General features: G+C 49.5%; 2 protein-coding genes and 1 long non-coding RNA gene across 3 annotated transcripts in view; 1 reads left to right on the top strand and 2 right to left on the bottom strand.

The window, feature by feature from the left end:
• Positions 1-1,000: 1,000 nt before the first annotated feature.
• LOC136556690 (uncharacterized) lies at positions 1,001-10,326 on the bottom strand. The gene is made up of 2 exons (XR_010783694.1): positions 10,191-10,326; positions 1,001-1,679 (listed from the first exon to the last, which is right to left on the bottom strand). It is a non-coding gene; the product is annotated as an uncharacterized lncRNA (long non-coding RNA).
• LOC136557328 (octapeptide-repeat protein T2-like) lies at positions 6,220-9,424 on the bottom strand. The gene is made up of 4 exons (XM_066551063.1): positions 9,364-9,424; positions 6,875-7,425; positions 6,638-6,691; positions 6,220-6,312 (listed from the first exon to the last, which is right to left on the bottom strand). Exons 1-4 carry the CDS (start codon positions 9,422-9,424, stop codon positions 6,220-6,222), a joined length of 759 nt encoding a protein of 252 aa, XP_066407160.1.
• A 141-nt stretch (positions 10,327-10,467) lies between the features above and the next one.
• ST8SIA1 (ST8 alpha-N-acetyl-neuraminide alpha-2,8-sialyltransferase 1) overlaps positions 10,468-20,524 on the top strand; it is a 100,742-nt gene continuing 90,685 nt past the window's right edge. The window contains exon 1 of the mRNA XM_066550839.1: positions 10,468-10,712. Within this exon, the coding sequence (XP_066406936.1) occupies positions 10,468-10,712 (245 nt within the window). The remainder of the gene's footprint in view (positions 10,713-20,524) is intronic.

Below are 20,524 nucleotides of genomic sequence, written 5' to 3'. Positions count from 1 at the left end.
CCACAGGGAGCAGTTTTTCCCTCTGTCTGCCCCGGTTCCGTCTGGGACAGGGTTACCAGAGGGATGGGGCACTCTGGCTCTCAGCTGCTGGCTGGCCTTAAACCACAACTCTGTCTGATGATGCTGCTGGAGAAGGGAAAAATGCACACTCCGATGACAACCACAGATATTTTTGGCTGGCTAGACACAGATTTAATTCATATGATTTGCTTGAATGGTATAATTATGATATTAATTTTCATCATGTTTCCTAAATACAAATGCAAGCACAGAAACAGAAAACTGAATTGGCAGCCAATGAAATGCAGTTAACACACAGGAGATATCTCAGACTAAAGTAATTTGCAGATTATGAGAATAGGTGGGAGTGAGGCAGCAAGAGCAAAGGAAATTACTATCTATGGAGATGACAAGAAATCAAATTAAATTTTACTTCTATGCATTTTACCAGCTATGCTTACTTTTCCCATAAGAAAATCCCATATTATATTAGACCTGACTACCTTAATGACAGGGAATTCATATTTTTTGACTGTTCTCTGGCATCATGTCCAAAACAATTCTTCAGTTGCTAAAATGAGGGGACTGAAGGCACCTGAAGCTTCAGAGCAGTCAGAATTAGTGAAAAAAATGCAGTCATGCAAAGAATAGAGGGATGTATGGCTGGAAACCAGGGCACAGAACTGGAGACACTGGGAATCAAACTGGTCGGACACAGAGGTAACACAGAAGCCAATGAAACAGTGAGTGGCTGATAATCATGGTAATTATGTTATTATTGGAATATTTAAACTTATGTTTGGGTTAATTTCTATCCTGTGAGAAAATGGAGTTAAGTGAATTAGGACACTGCTGTACAGTGCTCAAGTGCTCTTAAGTTAACAATCAGGGGAAAGAAAATCTTAACAGACACACTGAAAATCAGCTTAACCTCTAAATGCTCCCCATTTTTTTTTCCACCTTGTGACAAATTCCCTGTGAAATCAGGTAATACACTTGGTTGAAGCTGGTCTAAAAGATCCTTCTTTATTGGAAGGGAAGATGGGTAGTTAGCTCAGAAATGTCTTGCTGAATTTCTCTAGGTTTAATATGATCTTCCTATGGTTTTGTAATAGTGTTTTAGAGCTACTGAATCGTTTGAGTTGTGAGTATTTAACCCCTCTGGAACTCTGACACCTGAGGGCATTTCATGTTGAATAACCACAAAATGAATCACTGGAGTGAGGCTTGGAATGTTTTGAACTGATCACCCAAAAATTTGGAGACACTGTTTGGACACACACTGACTGAAAACCCAAGGGGATCTGCTCCTGCAATCTGTGTCATTGCAGGAAAAAAAAACAGGTTTTGAATTAATGTAGGTGGCATCCAAGGCAGAGCAGCACAGGCTGTAGCTAAACCCTGGGGCTGAAATTTTGCCTGACTAGCCCTGATCCCTGCTCCAAACCCAGCAATCATAAATCCTCTGACCCCAGAGACAGAACACTCTCTGTTCCATCAGTTCTGGGCTGATGAAAAGCATCACTCGCAGAGTGACCCGGCTGTCCTTCCACATTCACCTCCTGCTCAGCCTCCATGAATAAACGTATCCTTGTGAAGCTGCAACCAGATGCCAACAAAGCTCCCAGATTTCCAGCTGAGGAGTCATCTGCTTATTCAACATCTGCAGTTTGGAAAATCTGTGCAAGGAAAAGAAAAGCAAGATGTTTGATGTTTGTAATCACGGTAAGGGCAGAACAGAGCACATTGTTTGTTCCAGTAATGCTCCCACAGCAGCAGAGTTTCTCTGTGCTCCAGGTCTCAGCTGTGGGAAGTATTTTGACAGCTCCATCCGCAGTGTGGAACTCCACGTGGGCAGAGTTGTGTTTTCTTGTTGCTGCTGAGGAGAGCCTTCCCAGCTTGCCACAAATCCCAGGCATGTGAGCACGTGCTCCTGCTGGAACACCTCCTGACACTGTCACTCACTTCCAGGGGAGGGAAGCTGATCCACGCTGGGGCTGGGCACTGTCACCCTCTGGGAGTGCTCCTCTGCTCCTGGTGGGACACGCAGTGCCAGCTCCAGCCTCCTGTCCCAGAGCCGTGGCACAGCTGGCTCCAGAGCCTCCCTCACCCCTGGCACTGCCCAGCCTGGGGTGTGGGCCCTGAGCTGCCCTCTCCAGGGCACTGCCCCACACCTGGCAGCAGCAGCAGCTGCTGTGCCCTGACCCAGCCTGGGGATCCACTGGTGATGTCTGCATTTCCACTTCCCCTCTGAGGACAGGCATGGATATCTCTTTCTGGAGCTTTCTTTTCCCTCAATTTGTGATTACAGTGACTAAAGCAATAACTTTTACCACAATTTACAGCTTTCTCATGTCCTGACAGGAAGGGGCTCAGTGGTTTCATGTAGGTTGGTTGAGTGGCCTACATTCCAAAGCTGTTTCAAAGCACTGCATGGCACCTCACTATGCTTTTCCCCCAGCATTTCTTTTCACATCTGTTTGAATCTTCAAGTCTGCAAAAGTCACCATGCTATGCAAGTAAGGACTTTATTCTAATAATTGATTTTTGAATGGCACTCAATAATGTGTTACCTCAATTCAGACTGGTTATTTTACACAGCAATGTATATTTTGATCCCTCCAGTTGAGCAGAAATCATGGTAATGATGGTAGATTACACCTGCTACCAGGTGACTGATTATTTGCACATCAAAGATTTTGTTCTTTGCTCAATTGCTGATACACTGGCAATTTTCTGTCACCCTTTCAGAAGGCTATTCTTTGTGCAACACTGCTAAAATACTGTAATTTTATGATGCCATATTCCCCACAAAGTAACTAGGCAGTTTGAAAAGTATGCTGAGTCTCCAAATAAAAGGCCTTTGTTGGTATTTATGTTATCTCTCAGGCTCTCTCCCACCAGCTGGCTGAACTAATGACTTGTGAAGCCTGCTGTCCTGCCTGACACGCCTGGCAGTGTGACATTCTCCTGGCTCTCTTCTCAAGAGAGAAAACTGTTATTTCCCTGCCCTTCAAATGGTTTACAGGACTAATCTCAAAACAGAGGCAAAGCACAGCCCCTCAGATCTTTCCAAAGGGATTCACATTTGAGCAAGTACCTTGAGAAAAATAAGAATGACGAAGCTCCACAGCTGAAGATGCCTGTGTGTCTGCAGTCCATGGTGGGATCACGGTATCTGACAGCTGGGAAAGAGCTGCTGTGGTCTGGGATGCAAAGTGTGGCTCAAGTTCAGCAGAGGAATGTGCAGGGGTCCCTGGTCCTGCTTTCCTGGGGTTTTTAGCCGTGGTGTGTGTGTGCAACAACTGCAAATCCCTGTGGGAGGCTGCTTTCCCTTGGAAACCACACTCAGGCCCAGGGTGCTTCCCTCTTCCTTCCCTTGCAGTTTTGCCACCCAGCATGAAAAACAATACTCAGCTGTTTCCAGTTTCATCTCAGCTTCATTCAGGTTTCAGTTGTCCTTTGATGGACAATTCCTGTGTCGAGCCTTGCTTCCATCTTAATTATATTTGTGAAGAGACAGAATGCATTTTCACTATTGTTTGCCCATTAACCAAACTTTAAATTTTCTGCCTGGGCCCCAATGAAGTGATGCTGCTTAAATTTGGAGGCCATAAAAAAATCATGGTGATCTTGAAGCACTTCACTAAGTGTCAGAACTAAGGATCATTTGTGATAAAAGGGAAGATACAGCAACAACATTACCAAGCTTTTTCCTCTCCTCTGCTTTTCTTCTACCCACTTCATCCCGTTCTAGAGGGATTACTTATTGTGAGACCAAATTTGTTATGTCCCCCTCTACATCAGACACAACCTTCTCACAGAGAGGATGCTTAACCAGCACTGAGTGATGAATGATGGCTTCCTGACAGCAACTGCTCAAATTGAAACCTCAGCAAATGCCAGACATGAGGTCAGGATCTGTCTGAGCTCCCAAGGAAAAGGAACTGCACTTACAAGGGAAGAGCCTGTGTGCTCCAGAAATGTGTTTGTAGTCTCTGTGCCTGTGGGTGTGCATGTTCCATTGTGCCTTTTATGTGCATTTTATTGCCTTCACAAATTGTGCATTGCACAGTAGGACCTTCCAGCCACAATCTTTGGCATGTCAGTTCTAATACACAAAGTCATAGAAACGTTTGGGCTGGAAGAGCCTAAAGGATCATCCAGTTCCACTGTCCCAGGGAGCTCAGAGCCCCATCCAGCCTGGCCTGGAACTCCCAGGGATCCAGAGGCAGCCACAGCTGCTCTGGCACCCTGTGGCTGGCCCTGCCCACCCTCACAGGGAAGGATTTCTTCTGTAAATCCAACCTAATTCTCCCCCTGTTTGAGTCTGAACCCATTCCCCCCTTTCCCACCACTACAGTTCCTAATGAAAGTCCCTCTCAGCTTCCTCTTCAGCCTTTTCAGATGCAGAAAGGCTGCCATGAGGTCTTCATGCAACCTTCTGTTCTCTAGGCTGAAGAGAACTGAACTGGTACTACCCCAGCGAGTCCCTTACCCTTCTGAGGAGCTGTTTCTGTGACTGATCTCATTAACTGCAGCACAGCTCACTCCTGTTAGCAGTGAGCACAAACCCATGGAGCTGCACAGGCAGGAATTGCACCCAGAATTTCCCTGCACTTGCTTGTCTTCACCTTACTGGTGCTCCTGCCCACCCATATCTTACATGGGCATTTTCACCTGCATTAAAACTCGCTGAAGAGGCATCCTGAAGCCAGAGCTGTAGAACAGAAGGCTGGGTTTATGCCTTACTTCAATAATGTACAGCAGTGATGGAAAGGTTGTAAAAATTGCCTGTGTAGAAACACATAAAAATCCATTTTATGAGAAAGCCTTCTTTCCATGCAGAACCAAAAAGCAGAGTACCTGTGGCTAATGCCTTGACACATTCCTTGTCATTACTCCTGCGTGTTTTCACTCATTCTTGTTCCACCTTTTAACCAGCCAGCACCACTGTTGGCATAAAAAGATGCTTTGAAAGTCCTTTCAATGCTGCTCGCAGAAGAGGTTCTGAGTTTTAGAGAATGAGCTCTGTCTTTCATCAGTAAGTGTTTTCACTCATTTTGTGCTTCACTCTTGTGCATTCTGGCTCCTGTGTGCAGCTGGAAGGGCGACTGCAGATGTTGTCACAGCAATGGTACTGTCACAGCACGACAGCTGAGGGGAAAACATGTGGCAAAACTGGTGATGTTTTCTCAGAGGACTGGTACAACTGGTACAAGCCAGGTGAAAACTGATTTGCTTCTGGACACCAGGACTTTGCAGGAATTAATTTGATATTGTAGTTACAATTCTCCCCTTTGATAGGATTATATAAACTGTCTGTCAGATTAGGGGCTTGAAATGCTTTATCAGTGAGAACATACATTTGTGGGTGCTTTCAACAGAGCTGCAGAGTCACTTCTGATAGGGAGAGGCATAGTGGGAATTTGCCAACAGGGCAGCTGTGCATCCCTTCATACAGTTCAGTGTTTGTGCTGTTCTTACAGAGGGAGACTCAGATGCCAGTTTCAGATCTGTGTGAGCAGAAGGAATCCAGAGAAATCAGCCTGTTCACAGGTGACACCACACCAAAGCTGGCCTACAATGATAGTTCAGGCAGTGATGATTTCTGAACCTTTTTGTGTTGTACATTGGGTCAAAAAGAACCGTACCAGAGGAGCACTGGTTATTTGTGGCAGTGGGGAACAAGGGCTGGGGTTCCACAGAGTGCTTACTTTGCTTTCAGCTTCATTTTCCCTTGAAAAATAGCATCCAATTTTCATAGAGACTCTACTGACACAGCATGAAATACAGAGGGACAGGTAGAACAGAGGGCACAGCAGAGCAAGGAATGTTAGCTAGGTGGTAACTGATGCATTGGGATGGTACTGGATCTGCCAGGAATAGGGCATGGTGACATTTTCACCACTAAAAGGATGCCATCCCCTGAAAACTGATTGCAGTGCAACTCCTCTGCTAAATTCTGCAGAGCAGAAAGTGTGTGGGATGCTGCAGTGGAGGGAAATTCCCCGTTATTTTGGGAGTGAGAGAGCTGAGAGTGCAAAGACGAGGCTCAGGGGATGCCTGTGGGAGTACACGGCGCTCGGAATGAAAGCAGGCAAAGCTGCATCTTCTGGAGGATGCGATTCCGAACCTCGCCGGTGCTCTGGGCTGGGAGCGAGGGCAGGAAGGAAAGCTGGGTTCTGCGGCTGGGGAAGGCGTCGGCAGAGCAGAGTGTCAGCTCCGCCCGCAGGGCAGCCGAGGAACGCGGCAGGGAACGCAGGGATGCTCCTGCTGCTCCTGCTGCTGCTGCTGCTGCTGCTGCTGCTGCTGCATTTCGGGGGGAAACCGGGAGAACCCCCTCAGCACTCAGCACGGCGCTTGCCTTCCGAGCCGTGAGCGGCCACGCTGCGTCACCCGGGACTTCAAACGGCGCTTGAGTCCATGCTGCCACTCGCTGCTGTTCTCCTTCCTTCCTTCCTTCCTTCCTTCCTTCCTTCCTTCCTTCCTTCCTTCCTTCCTTCCTTCCTTCCTTCCTTCCTTCCTTCCTTCCTTCCTTCCTTCCTTCCTTCCTTCCTTCCTTCCTTCCTTCCTTCCTTCCTTCCTTCCTTCCTTCCTTCCTTCCTTCCTTCCTTCCTTCCTTCCTTCCTTCCTTCCTTCCTTCCTTCCTTCCTTCCTTCCTTCCTTCCTTCCTTCCTTCCTTCCTTCCTTCCTTCCTTCCTTCCTTCCTTCCTTCCTTCCTTCCTTCCTTCCTTCCTTCCTTCCTTCCTTCCTTCCTTCCTTCCTTCCTTCCTTCCTTCCTTCCTTCCTTCCTTCCTTCCTTCCTTCCTTCCTTCCTTCCTTCCTTCCTTCCTTCCTTCCTTCCTTCCTTCCTTCCTTCCTTCCTTCCTTCCTTCCTTCCTTCCTTCCTTCCTTCCTTCCTTCCTTCCTTCCTTCCTTCCTTCCTTCCTTCCTTCCTTCCTTCCTTTCTTTCTTTCTTTCTTTCTTTCTTTCTTTCTTTCTTTCTTTCTTTCTTTCTTTCTTTCTTTCTTTCTTTCTTTCTTTCTTTCTTTCTTTCTTTCTTTCTTTCTTTCTTTCTTTCTTTCTTTCTTTCTTTCTTTCTTTCTTTCTTTCTTTCTTTCTTTCTTTCTTTCTTTCTTTCTTTCTTTCTTTCTTTCTTTCTTTCTTTCTTTCTTTCTTTCTTTCTTTCTTTCTTTCTTTCTTTCTTTCTTTCTTTCTCTCTCTCTCTCTCTTTCTCTTTCTCTTTTTCTCTCTTTCTCTCTCTCTTTCTTTCTTTCCTTCTCTCTTTCTCTCTCTCTCTCTTTTTCTCTCTCTCTCTTTCTTTCTTTTTATTGTTTTTTCTGTAGTGGACAGACCCTGCCCCAGGATTACCTGGCCCTTCTGGCTGGGATCTTACCTGGAACGAAGTAATGGAGGTGAGTTTAAACTCACCACCAATTCTCACTTAAATTGAGTTCAAAAGAGTGGAATCATGCCTGAATATCAACTTTCTGCTTCAGTTTCAAGAGGTGGATTGTTGATCACCACATCTCTGTATCCCCTCAGCAGTTGCCAGGAGTCTCTGAAGCATTTCAGGCTGTTTGCTTGTGAGCAGGGCTCATTTTTGGCATTTATTCTTCCCGCCCGTTTCCCGCCGGCAGAGCGGAGCGCTGTGCTGCTGCTCAGGGGCCAAGGACAGAGGGACGGGGCTGCACCGAGCTCCAGGCCCGCTCTGGGCTCCCCTGGCGAGGCTGCAGTGCCCAGCCGGGCCGGGGCAGAGGCCAGGCCTGCCCAGCTCCTGTGGCCCTGCAGGCAGCACAGGGGGATGGAGCTCCGGGAGCAGCCTCCGGGGCCTCGTGCTGAAATGGGCCCACAAAACAGGGCAGGAAATGCTGAGGAATGTCTCACAGGAGCACCAATAAAAGATATCCCAAAGTCCTGTGTGTTTTGGGTGTACTTTAACTTCACTCATTGCAAGCATTTGCACACTGAAAGAATAAGTCATTGCTGCTTTCTCTTGTTCTTTTCCACTTTCTCGTTTCCCAAGCAGCACAGAGCCTCCAGTCTGCCTCTTCTCAACCAAAGGTGAGCAAACAGTCAGGACCTAATTTGGGATACAGTTCTGTTCATCTTATTTTCAATCACTTTTTTTGTTTTACTTTTAATGCCTCTAGCTAACTATGTTTTGAATTAGTCTCCAGAGACCGAATGGTTCTGTTTGTTTTTAACAGATGTGACTGAACAGATTCTGGTTTATTCTGCTGTTGGTAAATAATTTCCTCACCAAAATGAAAATATTTACCTGGTTCTAAATATTTTTTTCCCAGAGGTTAACCAAAATGCCTTGCCAGTTTCTTTTCCCATTTCTTATCATTAGAAAACACCTATAACACTCCAGACAACTGAAGCATATCAAATATGAATGAAAATAATATTTCTTCTGCAATTACACGTTCCTGGCATTTTGATGTTCATTAGACATCATGAAGTAAGTGTTCTATTTGTCAGTGTATATTCTACACAGCAACACACTGTGAATGTTCCTTCTCTCAAGCACCAAAAGTGCTTTGAGATGTCCAGGTTATTTTTGCACTGAGAACTAAGCATGTTGGGACCTCTAGCTGAAAACACTGTTGAAACACCCAGCTAGTATTTATGGTATTGTATTGCTGCCTTAGGGCCAGGAGATACCAAACGAACTGTATCAAACTTTCTTCCCGATTTCCTTCCTTCACTCCATTACCCCCTAATTCCCTTAATTACTGCTCAGCCCTGAAAGCTGCCCCAGAATAGCCAAGGCTCCGTGTGCTGAGAGTCTGGAAGCACTGGCAGCTCACTCAGGCTCTGGGGCAGTCCGCAGCGTTTCCCAGGGGCTCTGGAAGGTGTGGCTGAGACGGTGAGCACAAATGGATGGGGCGGATCTGCCTTTTGTGCCAGGGACTGGAGAGTGGCTCTGAAGGTGGGATCTGCCCCTGAGACACTGAGAGGAGCTGAGCGTGCCTCCCTTGCTTCAGCCTGATTATCAGAGAGGGGCTTCCTACGGCTGGGGTCGCTCTGCTGGCATGAAACCATGCCACTGGGATTTAGGAGGGCTGAGCGCCGTGCCTGGGGCACCCTCACCCTGGTGTGCAGAGGGATTCCCAGAGGGAAGCCCGAGCTGGGCACTGCCGCAGGTGTGCAAGGGTCACGCTGCTGCTCCCTGGTTTGTGGGTGGCTTCTCTCTCTGAGCACTGCAGCAGCAGCCCCAGAGGGCTGGGGCACCATCAGCCCCTCACCACGCTCCCCTCACAGACCCAACCATCCCAGTGGGCACAGAAAATCAGAGAATATCCTGAACTGGAAGAAACCCAAAAGGATCACCAAAATCCAACTCCTGCTCCTGCACAGGACAGCTCCAAGTACCCACGGTGAGCCGGAGAGTGCTCTCCAAACGCTTCTTGAGCTGTGCCGGGGTTGATCCCATGAGCGCTTCCCCGGGGAGCCTCTGGCAGTGCCCAGCACCATCTGGGTGCTGACACAGACACGGACCCAGCTTCGTGTCCTTCCCTCGGGTCCTTCAGGGGCCACCGCGGGGATGAGAGCGGTGCTTGTCCCTGTGCTTCCCCTCACAGGGAGATGCGAGGTGTCCCCCAGCCCCTCAGCTGCAGAGGCCAAGCGCCCTCAGAGCTCCGTGCAGGAGCCGCTGAGGGACGGGCGCTGAGGGACGGGCTTGCTCTGCCCAAGGCTCTGCCGTGCCCCGCTTTGCTCCGTCCTCCCGGAGCCCCTGAACCCGCGGATGTTCCTGTGGGATGTCCTTCGTGCGGGACACGCTCTGACTGGGCGCTGATCGCGGTGATGGCGGCCCGGGGCTCTCAGCTGGGCCCGAGACGGGGCCGGGGGCTGGGGGGATCCCGGCGGGGGAGGGAGGCCGGGCCGGGGCGGGCGGGGGTCGGTGCCGCCGGGGCGCCTTGGAGAAGCTGCGGCCTCTGCCGGGGAAGGGAGCCAGGCGCCGGCAGGGAAGGAGAGAGGGGGAGAGCGGCCGGTGGGAGCCGGGCCGAGGCCGGAGCGGAGCTCCCTCCGTGGCCGGGTTCCCCCCTCGCTCGGCGCCCGCGGCGGGGCGGGGCGGGCGTGGCGCCGAGCGGAGCCCGCAGCACCGAGGTCTCCCTCCCTCCCTCCCTCCCTCCCCCGGCGGCTGCGGGCCGGGCAGCGAGGCCGGAGCACCCCGCGGCCGGGGCGGGGTGGAAATTTACCGGGTCGGTGCTCAGCGAGGGGCTCGGCAGGAGGCGGAGGGAGGGCGGGGAGCGGCGGAGCATCATCTGGCGGGGAACGCGAGGGACCAAATGACTGTGAGCAAGGGCGGCAGCCGCCACCGCCGCCGAGAGAGCAGCGAGCCGCAGCGGCAGCAGCAGCCCCGCTCCCCCGCGGCGATGGCGGCGGGCGGCGGCGGGGCTGAGCGGAGCTGAGCCGGGCCGAGCCGGGCCGGGCCGGGCCGGGCCCCCGCCCGCGGCCCCGCATGGCGCGGGCCTGATGTCGGAGCGCGGCCCGGAGCCGCGGCGGCGCTGCGGGAGCAGGAGGAGGATGGCGGGGCTGGCGTGGAAGTGGCCGCGCACCCGCCTGCCCGTGGGCGCCAGCGCCCTGGGCGTCTTCGTGCTCTGCTGGCTCTACGTGTTCCCCGTGTACCGGCTGCCCGACGAGAAGGAGATCGTGCAGGGCGTGCTGCTGCAGCAGGGCAAGGCGTGGAGGAGGAACCAGACCGCGGTCGCCCGGTTCAGGTACCGCCGTGCGCGGCCCAAGGGCAGCGGGGACGGGCAGCGGGGACCGCCAGCCGCGCCCGCAGCCCGCCCGGCCGCTCCGAGCCCCAAACTTTATTCCTTCTGCCCCGACCCTTTGTTCTGTCATGGTGGGCGGGCAGGGCCCCTTCTGCCCCGCAAAACTTTTTGGGGTGGCTCCGCTGGCTGCGGAGGGGAAGGGGCTCGGCGCGGGGATGGAGGCTCGTCCCGCAGGGATGCGCTGCCAGCGGGGTGAGGGCTCCGAGGCTGCGGCGGCGCCCGCACAATGGGATGCTTCTCGCTTGGCGGATATCAGGCACCGAACAAAGCTCCGGGGCTGCTAACAAAGCCCCGGAGAGAGCCCGGCCCGTGCGGCTCCCGGAATGCGCAGGGATGGATGTCTGTGCAGAGAGCCCGGGATGCTCAGGGATGTCTGTGCAGAGAACCCGGGATGCTCAGGGGTGTTTGTGCAGAGAACCCGGGATGTGCAGGGATGGATGTGCAGAGAACCCGGGATGTGCAAGGATGGATGTTTTTGCACAGACCCGGGATGCTCAGGGATGGATGTTTTTGCACAGACCCGGGATGCTCAGGGATGGATGTTTTTGCACTGACCCCGGGATGCTCAGGGATGTCTGTGCAGAGAACCCGGGATGCTCAGGGGTGTTTGTGCAGAGAACCCGGGATGTGCAGGGATGGATGTTTTTGCACTGACCCCGGGATGCTCAGAGATGGATGTTTTTGCACTGACCCCGGGATGCTCAGAGATGGATGTTTTTGCACTGACCCCGGGATGCTCAGGGATGGATGTTTTTGCACTGACCCCGGGATGCTCAGGGATGTCTGTGCAGAGAACCCGGGATGCTCAGGGATGGATGTTTTTGCACTGACCCCGGGATGCTCAGGGATGGATGTTTTTGCACTGACCCCGGGATGCTCAGAGATGGATGTTTTTGCACTGACCCCGGGATGCTCAGGGATGTCTGTGCAGAGAACCCGGGATGCTCAGGGATGGATGTTTTTGCACTGACCCCGGGATGCTCAGGGAGGGTTTCCGCGGATGTGCACCCGAGCAGCCTCGGGAGGCTCCGCGCTGCTGCTGGGCTCTGTGCGGTTTCTTAGAGAAGCCACGTGAAAAGGCACCTTTTCCCTCTCCTCTCTGCTCCTGCCGTGGCTGGGACATGGCCATGATCCCTGGGGCCCGCTTCGCCTGCCCAGCTGCACGGGAGAGGGGCAAGCTGCAGCCGAGCTACCCCCGCTGCCAGCCGGGGAAACCCAGCGGGTCCCTGCGCTGGGCAGGAATCTTTAATCACTCTCCTTTAAAAGCGTCTGCAGCGGAGACCTGCATCCCCTCAAAAATTCCTCACGTGTTTGGGTGAAATACAGGCAATTGGAAGAGAGGCAGATTTCCCTCGCTTTCCTGGAGGAAAGCTGGATTTTTGTCCCTGTAGCAAGTAGCAAAGTAGAGATCAGAGTGAGTGCTAATCAGAATGCCTCCAGAAACATCCTCTTTAGTAAAATGAATCAGATCCAAAATTCAAGGGACTTATTTTCCTTTTTAAAAATATTTTTTGTTTGTTTTTAAGCGGCGTACAGGTTTATTTTAAGTTCTTCAGTATTCTCTGAATTTATCTGCCTTTGTCATGCGCTGGAGCTGATGTTAATATCAAGCTTTGACAATATCAACAGGATCCTTACAGTTCTTGAAACGCACATTTGTTGGGTAGCCCCCAAAGCCTGGAGGAAGTCTGAGCAGTGATGGGTGATGAGCAGGAATGTGCTGATTCTCTCTCATTAGGCAGGCCTGGAAAAAGTCCTGTCTTTAATACAGAACAGGCTATAAGTTCCAATAAGATGCAGGATCCCTCTCCTAAAGCGCTTAACTAACCCTAGAAGCTACGTTGATCTTCTTGACTATTAGTTAATCTTGATCCTGTGCATGAAATTCCCCCATTTTTGAGGGCAGACGAATCCAGCTTTTTAAAAAATTGCCCCATAGGTTATGTAGGAAAGAGTTTGGTCTATCAGTTGTCATGTTAGTAAGCCAAATGTTTGAAGAGTGGTAGTGCTGCTGCAGCTCCAGTTTACAAAACAGTTTCAGACCATTTCCACCACATGGTTTAGTAACAAACTCTGTGTGGCTTATCAGCTATTCCACTTGCCCACATGTTTTTCTACTCTCTAAGCACAGTGATTATCTCAGAGATGCTATTGAAGAGAGTCTCATGCAATAAAAGGAGCTGTTGTTTCTTGTCTGAGCCTCTTGATGAGTTCTTACAGCACTAAATACAATGAACTTTAAATCAACCTGCTTTAAAAGTAGTTTTTAAGAGAAATTGTGTGCTGGAGATATGTAGTGAGTGGAGTAAACTGTATTATTCCAACACTTGTGAAGTAGAACTCTATTTTTGCTGCTTTAATTTTCTTCTCTTCATGATGGAAGATTTTGAAGTTGAAGCCCGTGTCAGGCAAGCTGCTGTGTATTTTAGGTTAACAAAAACTCTTTGCTCTGCTGCTGATGTCCCTAAGCAAGCCAGCTGTAAAAACTCCAAATTTAACTTTCTGCTGGAAAATTCCAGAGAAGGTCAGTCTCTGTTGGAATGGGAAAGGAGGGATAGAGCTTCACAGAAAACCTGCATGTGAACTTTCAAGTAATATGGCTTTCCATAATAGTCTAATGTTAAGTATTCTTTAATGTATCATTAATAAAATATTGCTGAAGAGCGGTGTTAATTGCTGCTCTCCCTAGCCCTCCTGCCACGTTCTGGTTAACAGGAAATTTTGGTTTCACTCCATTTGAAGCATAAGTTAGAATTAATCTGGGCTAGAAATCCAGTTCTGCTTTGTGTAATAGAGTGGCACTTGTGGGATTGCATAGCCAGGCTCTTGCTACACAGAGCAAACACCTGCTAGGTTTGGGGCTTTCTGCTCCCATGGACTCACTGGACTCCTATTGCTGAACTGGATCTTGGGTGATTAATTCGATGAAATAACATTTTCCAAATCTCAGAAAGACTATTCCCCTTTGCCTTCTGTACCAAGGAGAACTTCACTAAGTGACTTGGCAAGTTCAGCAAAACCATTGGGGCAATTTGGGGTAGTTTGGGTTGAACCCTGGCAGCCAAGTGGTGGTGGCCCCTCAGTCTCCACTGCTGCTTCCTTCTCCTCTCTGCACAGCCAGAAACCTTCAGGAAAGATCTGGCCCCTTTTGCAGGAACCCAGACTGGCCTGGTTCTCGTGGAATGATTCAGTGGGGCTTTTGTGCTTGAATGCATTTCCAGAACTGCTTTTCAAATATCAATACCTGCATAATTAGCCATGGATGCCTTTAAATTTCAAGACACTAGAGGTTGAGGGTAGTCATACAGTGAAAGCATCTCCTGTCTGACAAATGCTGAATATTCTGTCAGTCAGATGGTAAAACTGCTCAATTTTGAGCTGCAAAGTGGTCAAAATAGGAGCAAGACCATCATTAGAGCCACTAATAGCTAATGTGTCTAATCTGCCTGCAGTATAATGGCTTGTCATCCTCTGAGGTGGTTAATGTTATTGAGCCCTAATTGTTTTTACAGATTGCTTAGGGGGTTTTTTAGGGCCTCGTGCTGCTGAGATTATGTAGGCAAAAATGGTTTTACTTGTTGTCTGCTATTTGCTGAAGTAAATTGCATACACTAATACCTTTAGGATGATTCTGTTTAAAATACTGCAATTCATTAAAGGCAGAACTGGATCTTTTTATCTGCCTGACAAGCTCCATAGAGCCACGAATCCCAAGCACTGCGTGTTTATGTGACTCTGCCATTTGTTTGTGGGGGATGGAGCTCCTCTGGGGAGTGGGAGCGCTGTGGGGCCAGTGGGTTTGGGCTGCCAGCAGCCCCCTGGAGGGGCTGCATGATGGGGAGAGCCTCAGAGGCTCTTCAGGAAGAGCTGGGGCAGTCCCTGCCAGACACCAGCAAGGCTTCTCTGGGATTCAGCTGTGTTCTTGCTTCTGCTGCTTCACTTTTGTGGGATGCTGAAAGGTCACCAGGGATTGTTCTGGGGGTGACTTGACCAAACGGGTGGCAGATGTCCCCTGCGAACTCACTGCTCATGACCTGACTGCAGCCAGAGCATCTGCTACAGCTTGTCTTTGTGTCTTTGTGTCCTTGTGTCTTTGTGTCTTTGTGTCCTTGCTCCCCAGTGATGGCTCTGGCACTGCCAAACTGGCCCTGCTCACCTTGGCTGGAGTGAGCCGCTCCTTCCCAGCAGATTTGTCCATTTGCCATGGCCATCACCCAGGGCACAGAATTCCCAGCTCTGGTTTTGGCAGTGGGGATGTGCCCAGGCTGTGCAGCCTCCCCTGCTGCTGCCCTGCAGGAGCCCTGCTCTGCTCCCAGGTGCCAGAGGGGCTTTCCCCCCTGGAATGCCCCCTGCCAGCTGCTCCTGTCTGCACGGAGCACAGGCACAGCAAGGGTTTCCTTATCCACATGGGGTTTTTCCTTCCCTTTTTATGGCAGCACTGCAAATTACGTGAGTCTGGGGATCCTCTCTGGGCTATTTCAAGGCAAATCTGAGATTAGGTTTGTATTGCTCGGGTTGACTTTAGATAAGACTTTGGCCCTTCTTAAACAGCTTCATCAGATACAGAGTTATCCCTGCTTTCCCTGGATGCATATGAAGGACAGAGCTAGGAATAGGTCTGGGAGATGCTGGATTAGGTTAGTTCTGCCTCCATGCCCTGAGAAGCCCTGCCCTGAAACTCATGGATATGCCCACGTGTTGAGCCAAATCCAGTTCATTTTTCTGTCCTTAGTGCTACTGCCTGGCTGTGTTTTCATGAACATTTTACTTGATTTTGTTGTTGTTGCTGTTGTATTTGCTTCATTGGTGGTAAATGGAGTATTTGCAATTTGTGGTTTCCAGCTGGGATGAGAAGTAGTTTTGGTGAAGAGGTACAGTTTTGAGGAGCAGGTTAAAGGTGAAAGAAATGTTCTAATTGCATGTTATTATTTGGAGGCTGTGATGAAGAAAGCAAGCTGTAGAGAGGCTTGGCTCCATATCTTCAAGGAGGATACCTGAATGACGTGGAAACAAGGAGAAATAGTTATCTGAGTTAGCTCACAGTGCCTTTGCAGATGAGAGCTGTGCTGGCAGGATAGGAATTGATTTAAATTCCTGAGTTCCAGCTCCTGCTCTCTCCTTCCTTGACCCTAGCAGCATTTTCTTGCAGACTCTGGTTGGCAGTGCTGGTGAAACAGACTGCTGAGATCCCTGGTATCCTGCTCCGTGTTGGATTGCTGCTCTCCTCTGGATTTGTACAAGCCCCAGTCTGCCAGTGGATACGGGAGGACGTGGCCAGCTCCCTGAGGCTCCTTCCCTGTTAGCTGGGAGCAGCCAAGGGCCCACAGCCAGGCTCTGAGGACTCTGCTGGAATTCAGGTTACCCAGCTGGGGCCCCCAAAGTCTGCCAGGCACACGCCAGGCACTGCTGCATGTACGGATGTTCCCATTTGGATTTTTAATTGTCTTTCACCCTTTAGAATTTGTCTTTGCCCAGTGTGGATGAACCTCGCCAAAATGAGGAAGCTGTTTGGACTGCAGCCTTCTGTTGTTCCAGTTTTCTGAGCACCAAAAAAATACTTAAATTTTAAATCCCTGGGTATATGTTAATCTTTTTCTGTATGCTGCATGGGGTTCTCAGAATGCAAGGAAATTGCTCCTGATGCTAAAGCATTTTAACACAGCTGCACACAGTTAAATTCAGACTGAAGCACATTCATCCAAGCTGAGTAGTGTTTGTAAACCTCAGTGTGGATTCAGCTGTTGTCATGTCACAGTTTCTACATGCAGAAGACCAGAGGTTCTTCTCCCAGGTCTTGGAATTTAACCTGATTAGATAAACAGCAGATGGGGTGAGACAAGGCGCTGGTAAGTCCCTGGACCCTGGCAAAGCATTTGTTTCTGTGAAGTGTTTGCTGCAGAAGCTCTGAGCTTCCTGAAGCTGTGCCCTCTGCCTTGACCTTAGTGGTATTTGAAATTTTTAACAAGGTGAATTATATTGTGGAGAATTAAATCCCAGCTTTCAGCAGGATTCTGGAGGTCACTTTCCCACTGCTCCATTCGGGATAAAGGTGAAAGTTATGAAATTACATTGTTATACAATATTTTATGGCTAGCAGAATGGTGTGGGCTTTTTGTTGTTATTGCATTACATCAACAGACTTTTATTTTGACTTTTTGTTCCCTTTGCTGGAAAATGCCCTCCTTAATTTCTTGGTTTAGAGATGCTTTTTTCAAATGGAGATGTGGCTACAGTGGGGCTTTTAAAGCTGCTGGGAACAGCTGAATAGAAATGGTTAACACTTCTAATGTCTTTCATGTTTGCTGAAAGCATCGTGAACATTTCCCGAACAACTATTGTGTTGATATTTTCCTTCTATTTTCCCCTGCGCCTGTTCTTCAGTCTATTCCCATTCTCAAGCTGCTTGAGGCCCTCCTCAGCTTCAAGGGGAGCCCAGACTATTGGAGTGGCACCTTCTATAATTGTCCAATTAATGTTCACAGCAGTGGTACAGAGAACTGGTGTGAAATTATTTACTCCTCTCTCTCCTTCCCCATCTGAGCTAGCAGTACCCTTGTCCAGAGTCCTGCAGCTCCCACTGATGATCAGGGCATCTGTTGTTTTGCATCCTTGATGCTCCAGCACTTCCAGGTCAATTGCAGACTCTGCCTTCACCTATTAGCAAGTTAAAGCTTTACTTATCAGCTTGCCTCTGCTCCGAGGAAGCACCACCAGCTTTCATTTAACAGCTGCTATACAGATCCCCTGTACTTTAAGAACTGCTGGGAAAACAGACCATCAGCTATTTTCCTTGCTTTCTTGTGGGAAAACCTTGCTCTGCATATTTCTGGAATGCCAGGAGTGGCCGTTGCTGTAATAGAGAAACAACAGCTTTATATTTCCTGTCAGAGATGGAGGACAAACAAACCAGACATTTTATTTTCTCCAATGAAAAGATTTTAATATTTTTCTGTGTGGTCCATCTTGGCCAAATGTCAGTTCTGGGAATTCTGTTCCATCTGCCTCAGTGTTTGGAGGTTCCCTTGTCCTGCTGGTGCTGTGGTGGTGTCCCAGGGCAGGGTGATGCGGGATCCTCTGCTCTGGGCAGTGCTCAGAAATGCCAGGAGAGCTGAGGAAACCAGTCCAAAAGGCTGAAATGTGCAGTGAGGGGAGATGCTGAACCCCAAGCTCTCTGCCTTTCTCAGTGAGTCAGTCAGATTTAGGCCCAATGGCAAAATCTGGGATGAGGACTATTGGGGTTGCTCATCTGGGCTTCAGTGCTCCTGCTTTGAACTGCAGGGGACACTTTGCTTCCCCAGGGACTCCTGTACAGCAAAGGAAGCAGAGCTATAAAGGGAATTAGGAAACTCTGTACATGGCATGGTAATCTCTTGTAAGGGAACTTCAGGTCTAGGTCGCCGCTGGTGCTGGTTGGGAATGCTGTGAATAATCATCCTTGTCCAGAAATTATTATTTTTACAGTGCCATAAGCTTGCAGTGAGACATTCTGTGCTCGGAAGGATTTTCCCTCCAGGAATGTGTGTAGTGAGATCCTGGCTGTGCAGAGGATGCATTGTGATGAATGGGGTGGGTTTCCCACGTGTTAGTGCAGTTTTTGATGGGAAGGAGCATTGCAGGCACAGAGTCAGGGGTGGCTGGGGTGGGGCAGTGCCCAACCAATCATCCCCCACTGGCCCCAGCCGTGCAGCACAGGTGAGCAGCATTGAGGGGCACTGCCCAGCCCCAGAGGGCACCCAGGGGCACTGCAGCAGCAGCAGGGCTCAAAAGGCTGGGCTGGAGGACACTGCAGACCCTGGGAGCCTCTCTGGATGTTGGTTGTGGCTGCACTGCCGTGCCAAGGAGGGATTTCCCTGGTAAGTGCCAGGCTGCGTGGCTGTTCTGCAGGGTGCCCCAATAGCTGAGCTCAGCGTTTGGTGGGTACAGCTCTCCCTGCTGCCACAACCTGCCGGGCTACCAGCTTGTGATGTGGGAAATGCATTTGTTTCAGTGTTTTTCTTCTTCCCATGACTTCTATTGAAGCATTTATCTACTTCAGAGCGAATAGAAGAGCTCTTTATTCCATGTGTAGCATTCACCAGGGATGTGAATCCCTGTTCCTGGACAGTAGCTCACAATTACTTACAGTATAAAGAATGAGTTGCCAGCTACTGGTGAATTTCAGATTTGCTGCTGCACCTGTGAGTTCTCTCACAACTGAGCCAGCAGTAGCGAATGCTGCAGCAGACATTCCTAATTGGAATGCAGTCTGTAGATTATCCCTGCTCCTTGTGGGTCATCTACTGCCATCCACTGAGGCAATGTTACCTTCCTATTTGTCTGAGCGAGGTTCAGACCCTGCAGTCTCCTGAGTTGCGCTATTGAGTCCCTAATGGCAATGGAAAAAGCATGAGAATTAATTTCTCTAGGGTGTGGCTGTAACATGGGATAGAAAGGAGATGCAATATTCATGAGGCAGGAGCAGAGGAATGCTGTTGGGTCAGATGAGAATGGGAATGATGAAGTGAACACTGTCTTCAGCAAGTTTATATACCTACCACAATTCCTCAGTTACCTGGGCAGGAGTTTGGGGTTTATCACTGTGGTGGTCAGCATTTAGGGTCATGAGGAGGGCAGCTTTGGCCAAGGAGCAGGATCCCAGCTGTTTTCAGGCTCTGGAGCTCCGCAGGCCAGGGGATGCCCCTGCAGAATTTCCTCCCCCGGAGCAAAGCAGCAAGGGATGCTGAAGGGTTTGAGGCTGGGGGCACTCTGTGTAACCTGGAGAATGCCCCCCTTGCAAAGCTGTGCCAGCAGTCAGGCCCTTGTGACAGTCCTGCTTTCATGGCATGGAAATGAAACTGAGTGTTCAGCCCTCATACCTGCAGGGAAGTGCTGCAGATGTGAATGGTGGCTTGGCCCCCAAAAGGCAAGTAAAAATCCAGTGTGGGTTGTTGTAATTCAGATGCCTCATTTCTGTGCTTAATCATCATTTTGGGGGCCTGACTCACAGTTTTTAAGTGCTAGGGATTGCTATAGTGAGAATTACATATCAGCCTATAATTAGATGCATTTTTTAATTAAGGAAACTGCAACAGTGAAGGGAATAAGAGAAACAAAACCAATCTGGGCATTCCTTCATAGGTCATATTACTGAACATTTTGTCTTGGCAGCCAGCAAGCATCCAGCACAAACACACTTGCTGAGCCTTATGGACAAATGCTGAACTTCTCCAGGTTTATGTGTGCCCAGCTGGATGAAGCAGTGAAAATGCACATGGGGCTGTTATCCTTCCTATCCTGTTCCAGCCGTTGCCTTTTGTGTATCCAGAAGGGAATGGCAGAGTGCTCTTGGAGCTTTCTGATCCACAAATGGCAACAACAGCAAGGAACTGAACCTATCAATAGAAAAATTGTGTGTTTTGATGGATCTGTTTAGACAACAGAACAAGTGGAAAACACTTATTTAATGTAGTTCAGTAACTGCTGATGGGTCCAGCAGCTGAGAACATGTTTATTTTTGCCTTGGGTCTTTGATGCTTTCTCTCATTTACAAACTGTTTCTCTCACAAACAAACTGTTTTGTGCTTCACTTGTCTAACAGGCCATTGCTACTGAGAGTCTTGTACTAAGAGGGTTGAGTTTGTTGTTGTTCCCCACCTAATCTGTGGGAAAATCTTGAGTTGGTTTTACAAATTGAGTACAAATTCAGTTTTCTCATGTGCTGCAGAACAGCAGACCTGCATCAGGGAGAAAACTGCATTCCCTCTGCCATGGGGGGA

The sequence above is a fragment of the Molothrus aeneus genome, chromosome 5, assembly GCF_037042795.1.
Source record: "Molothrus aeneus isolate 106 chromosome 5, BPBGC_Maene_1.0, whole genome shotgun sequence".
Taxonomy (NCBI): domain Eukaryota; kingdom Metazoa; phylum Chordata; class Aves; order Passeriformes; family Icteridae; genus Molothrus; species Molothrus aeneus.
The sequence above is the reverse complement of the archived record's forward strand: the minus strand, read 5'-3'. Positions and strand labels throughout refer to the sequence as shown.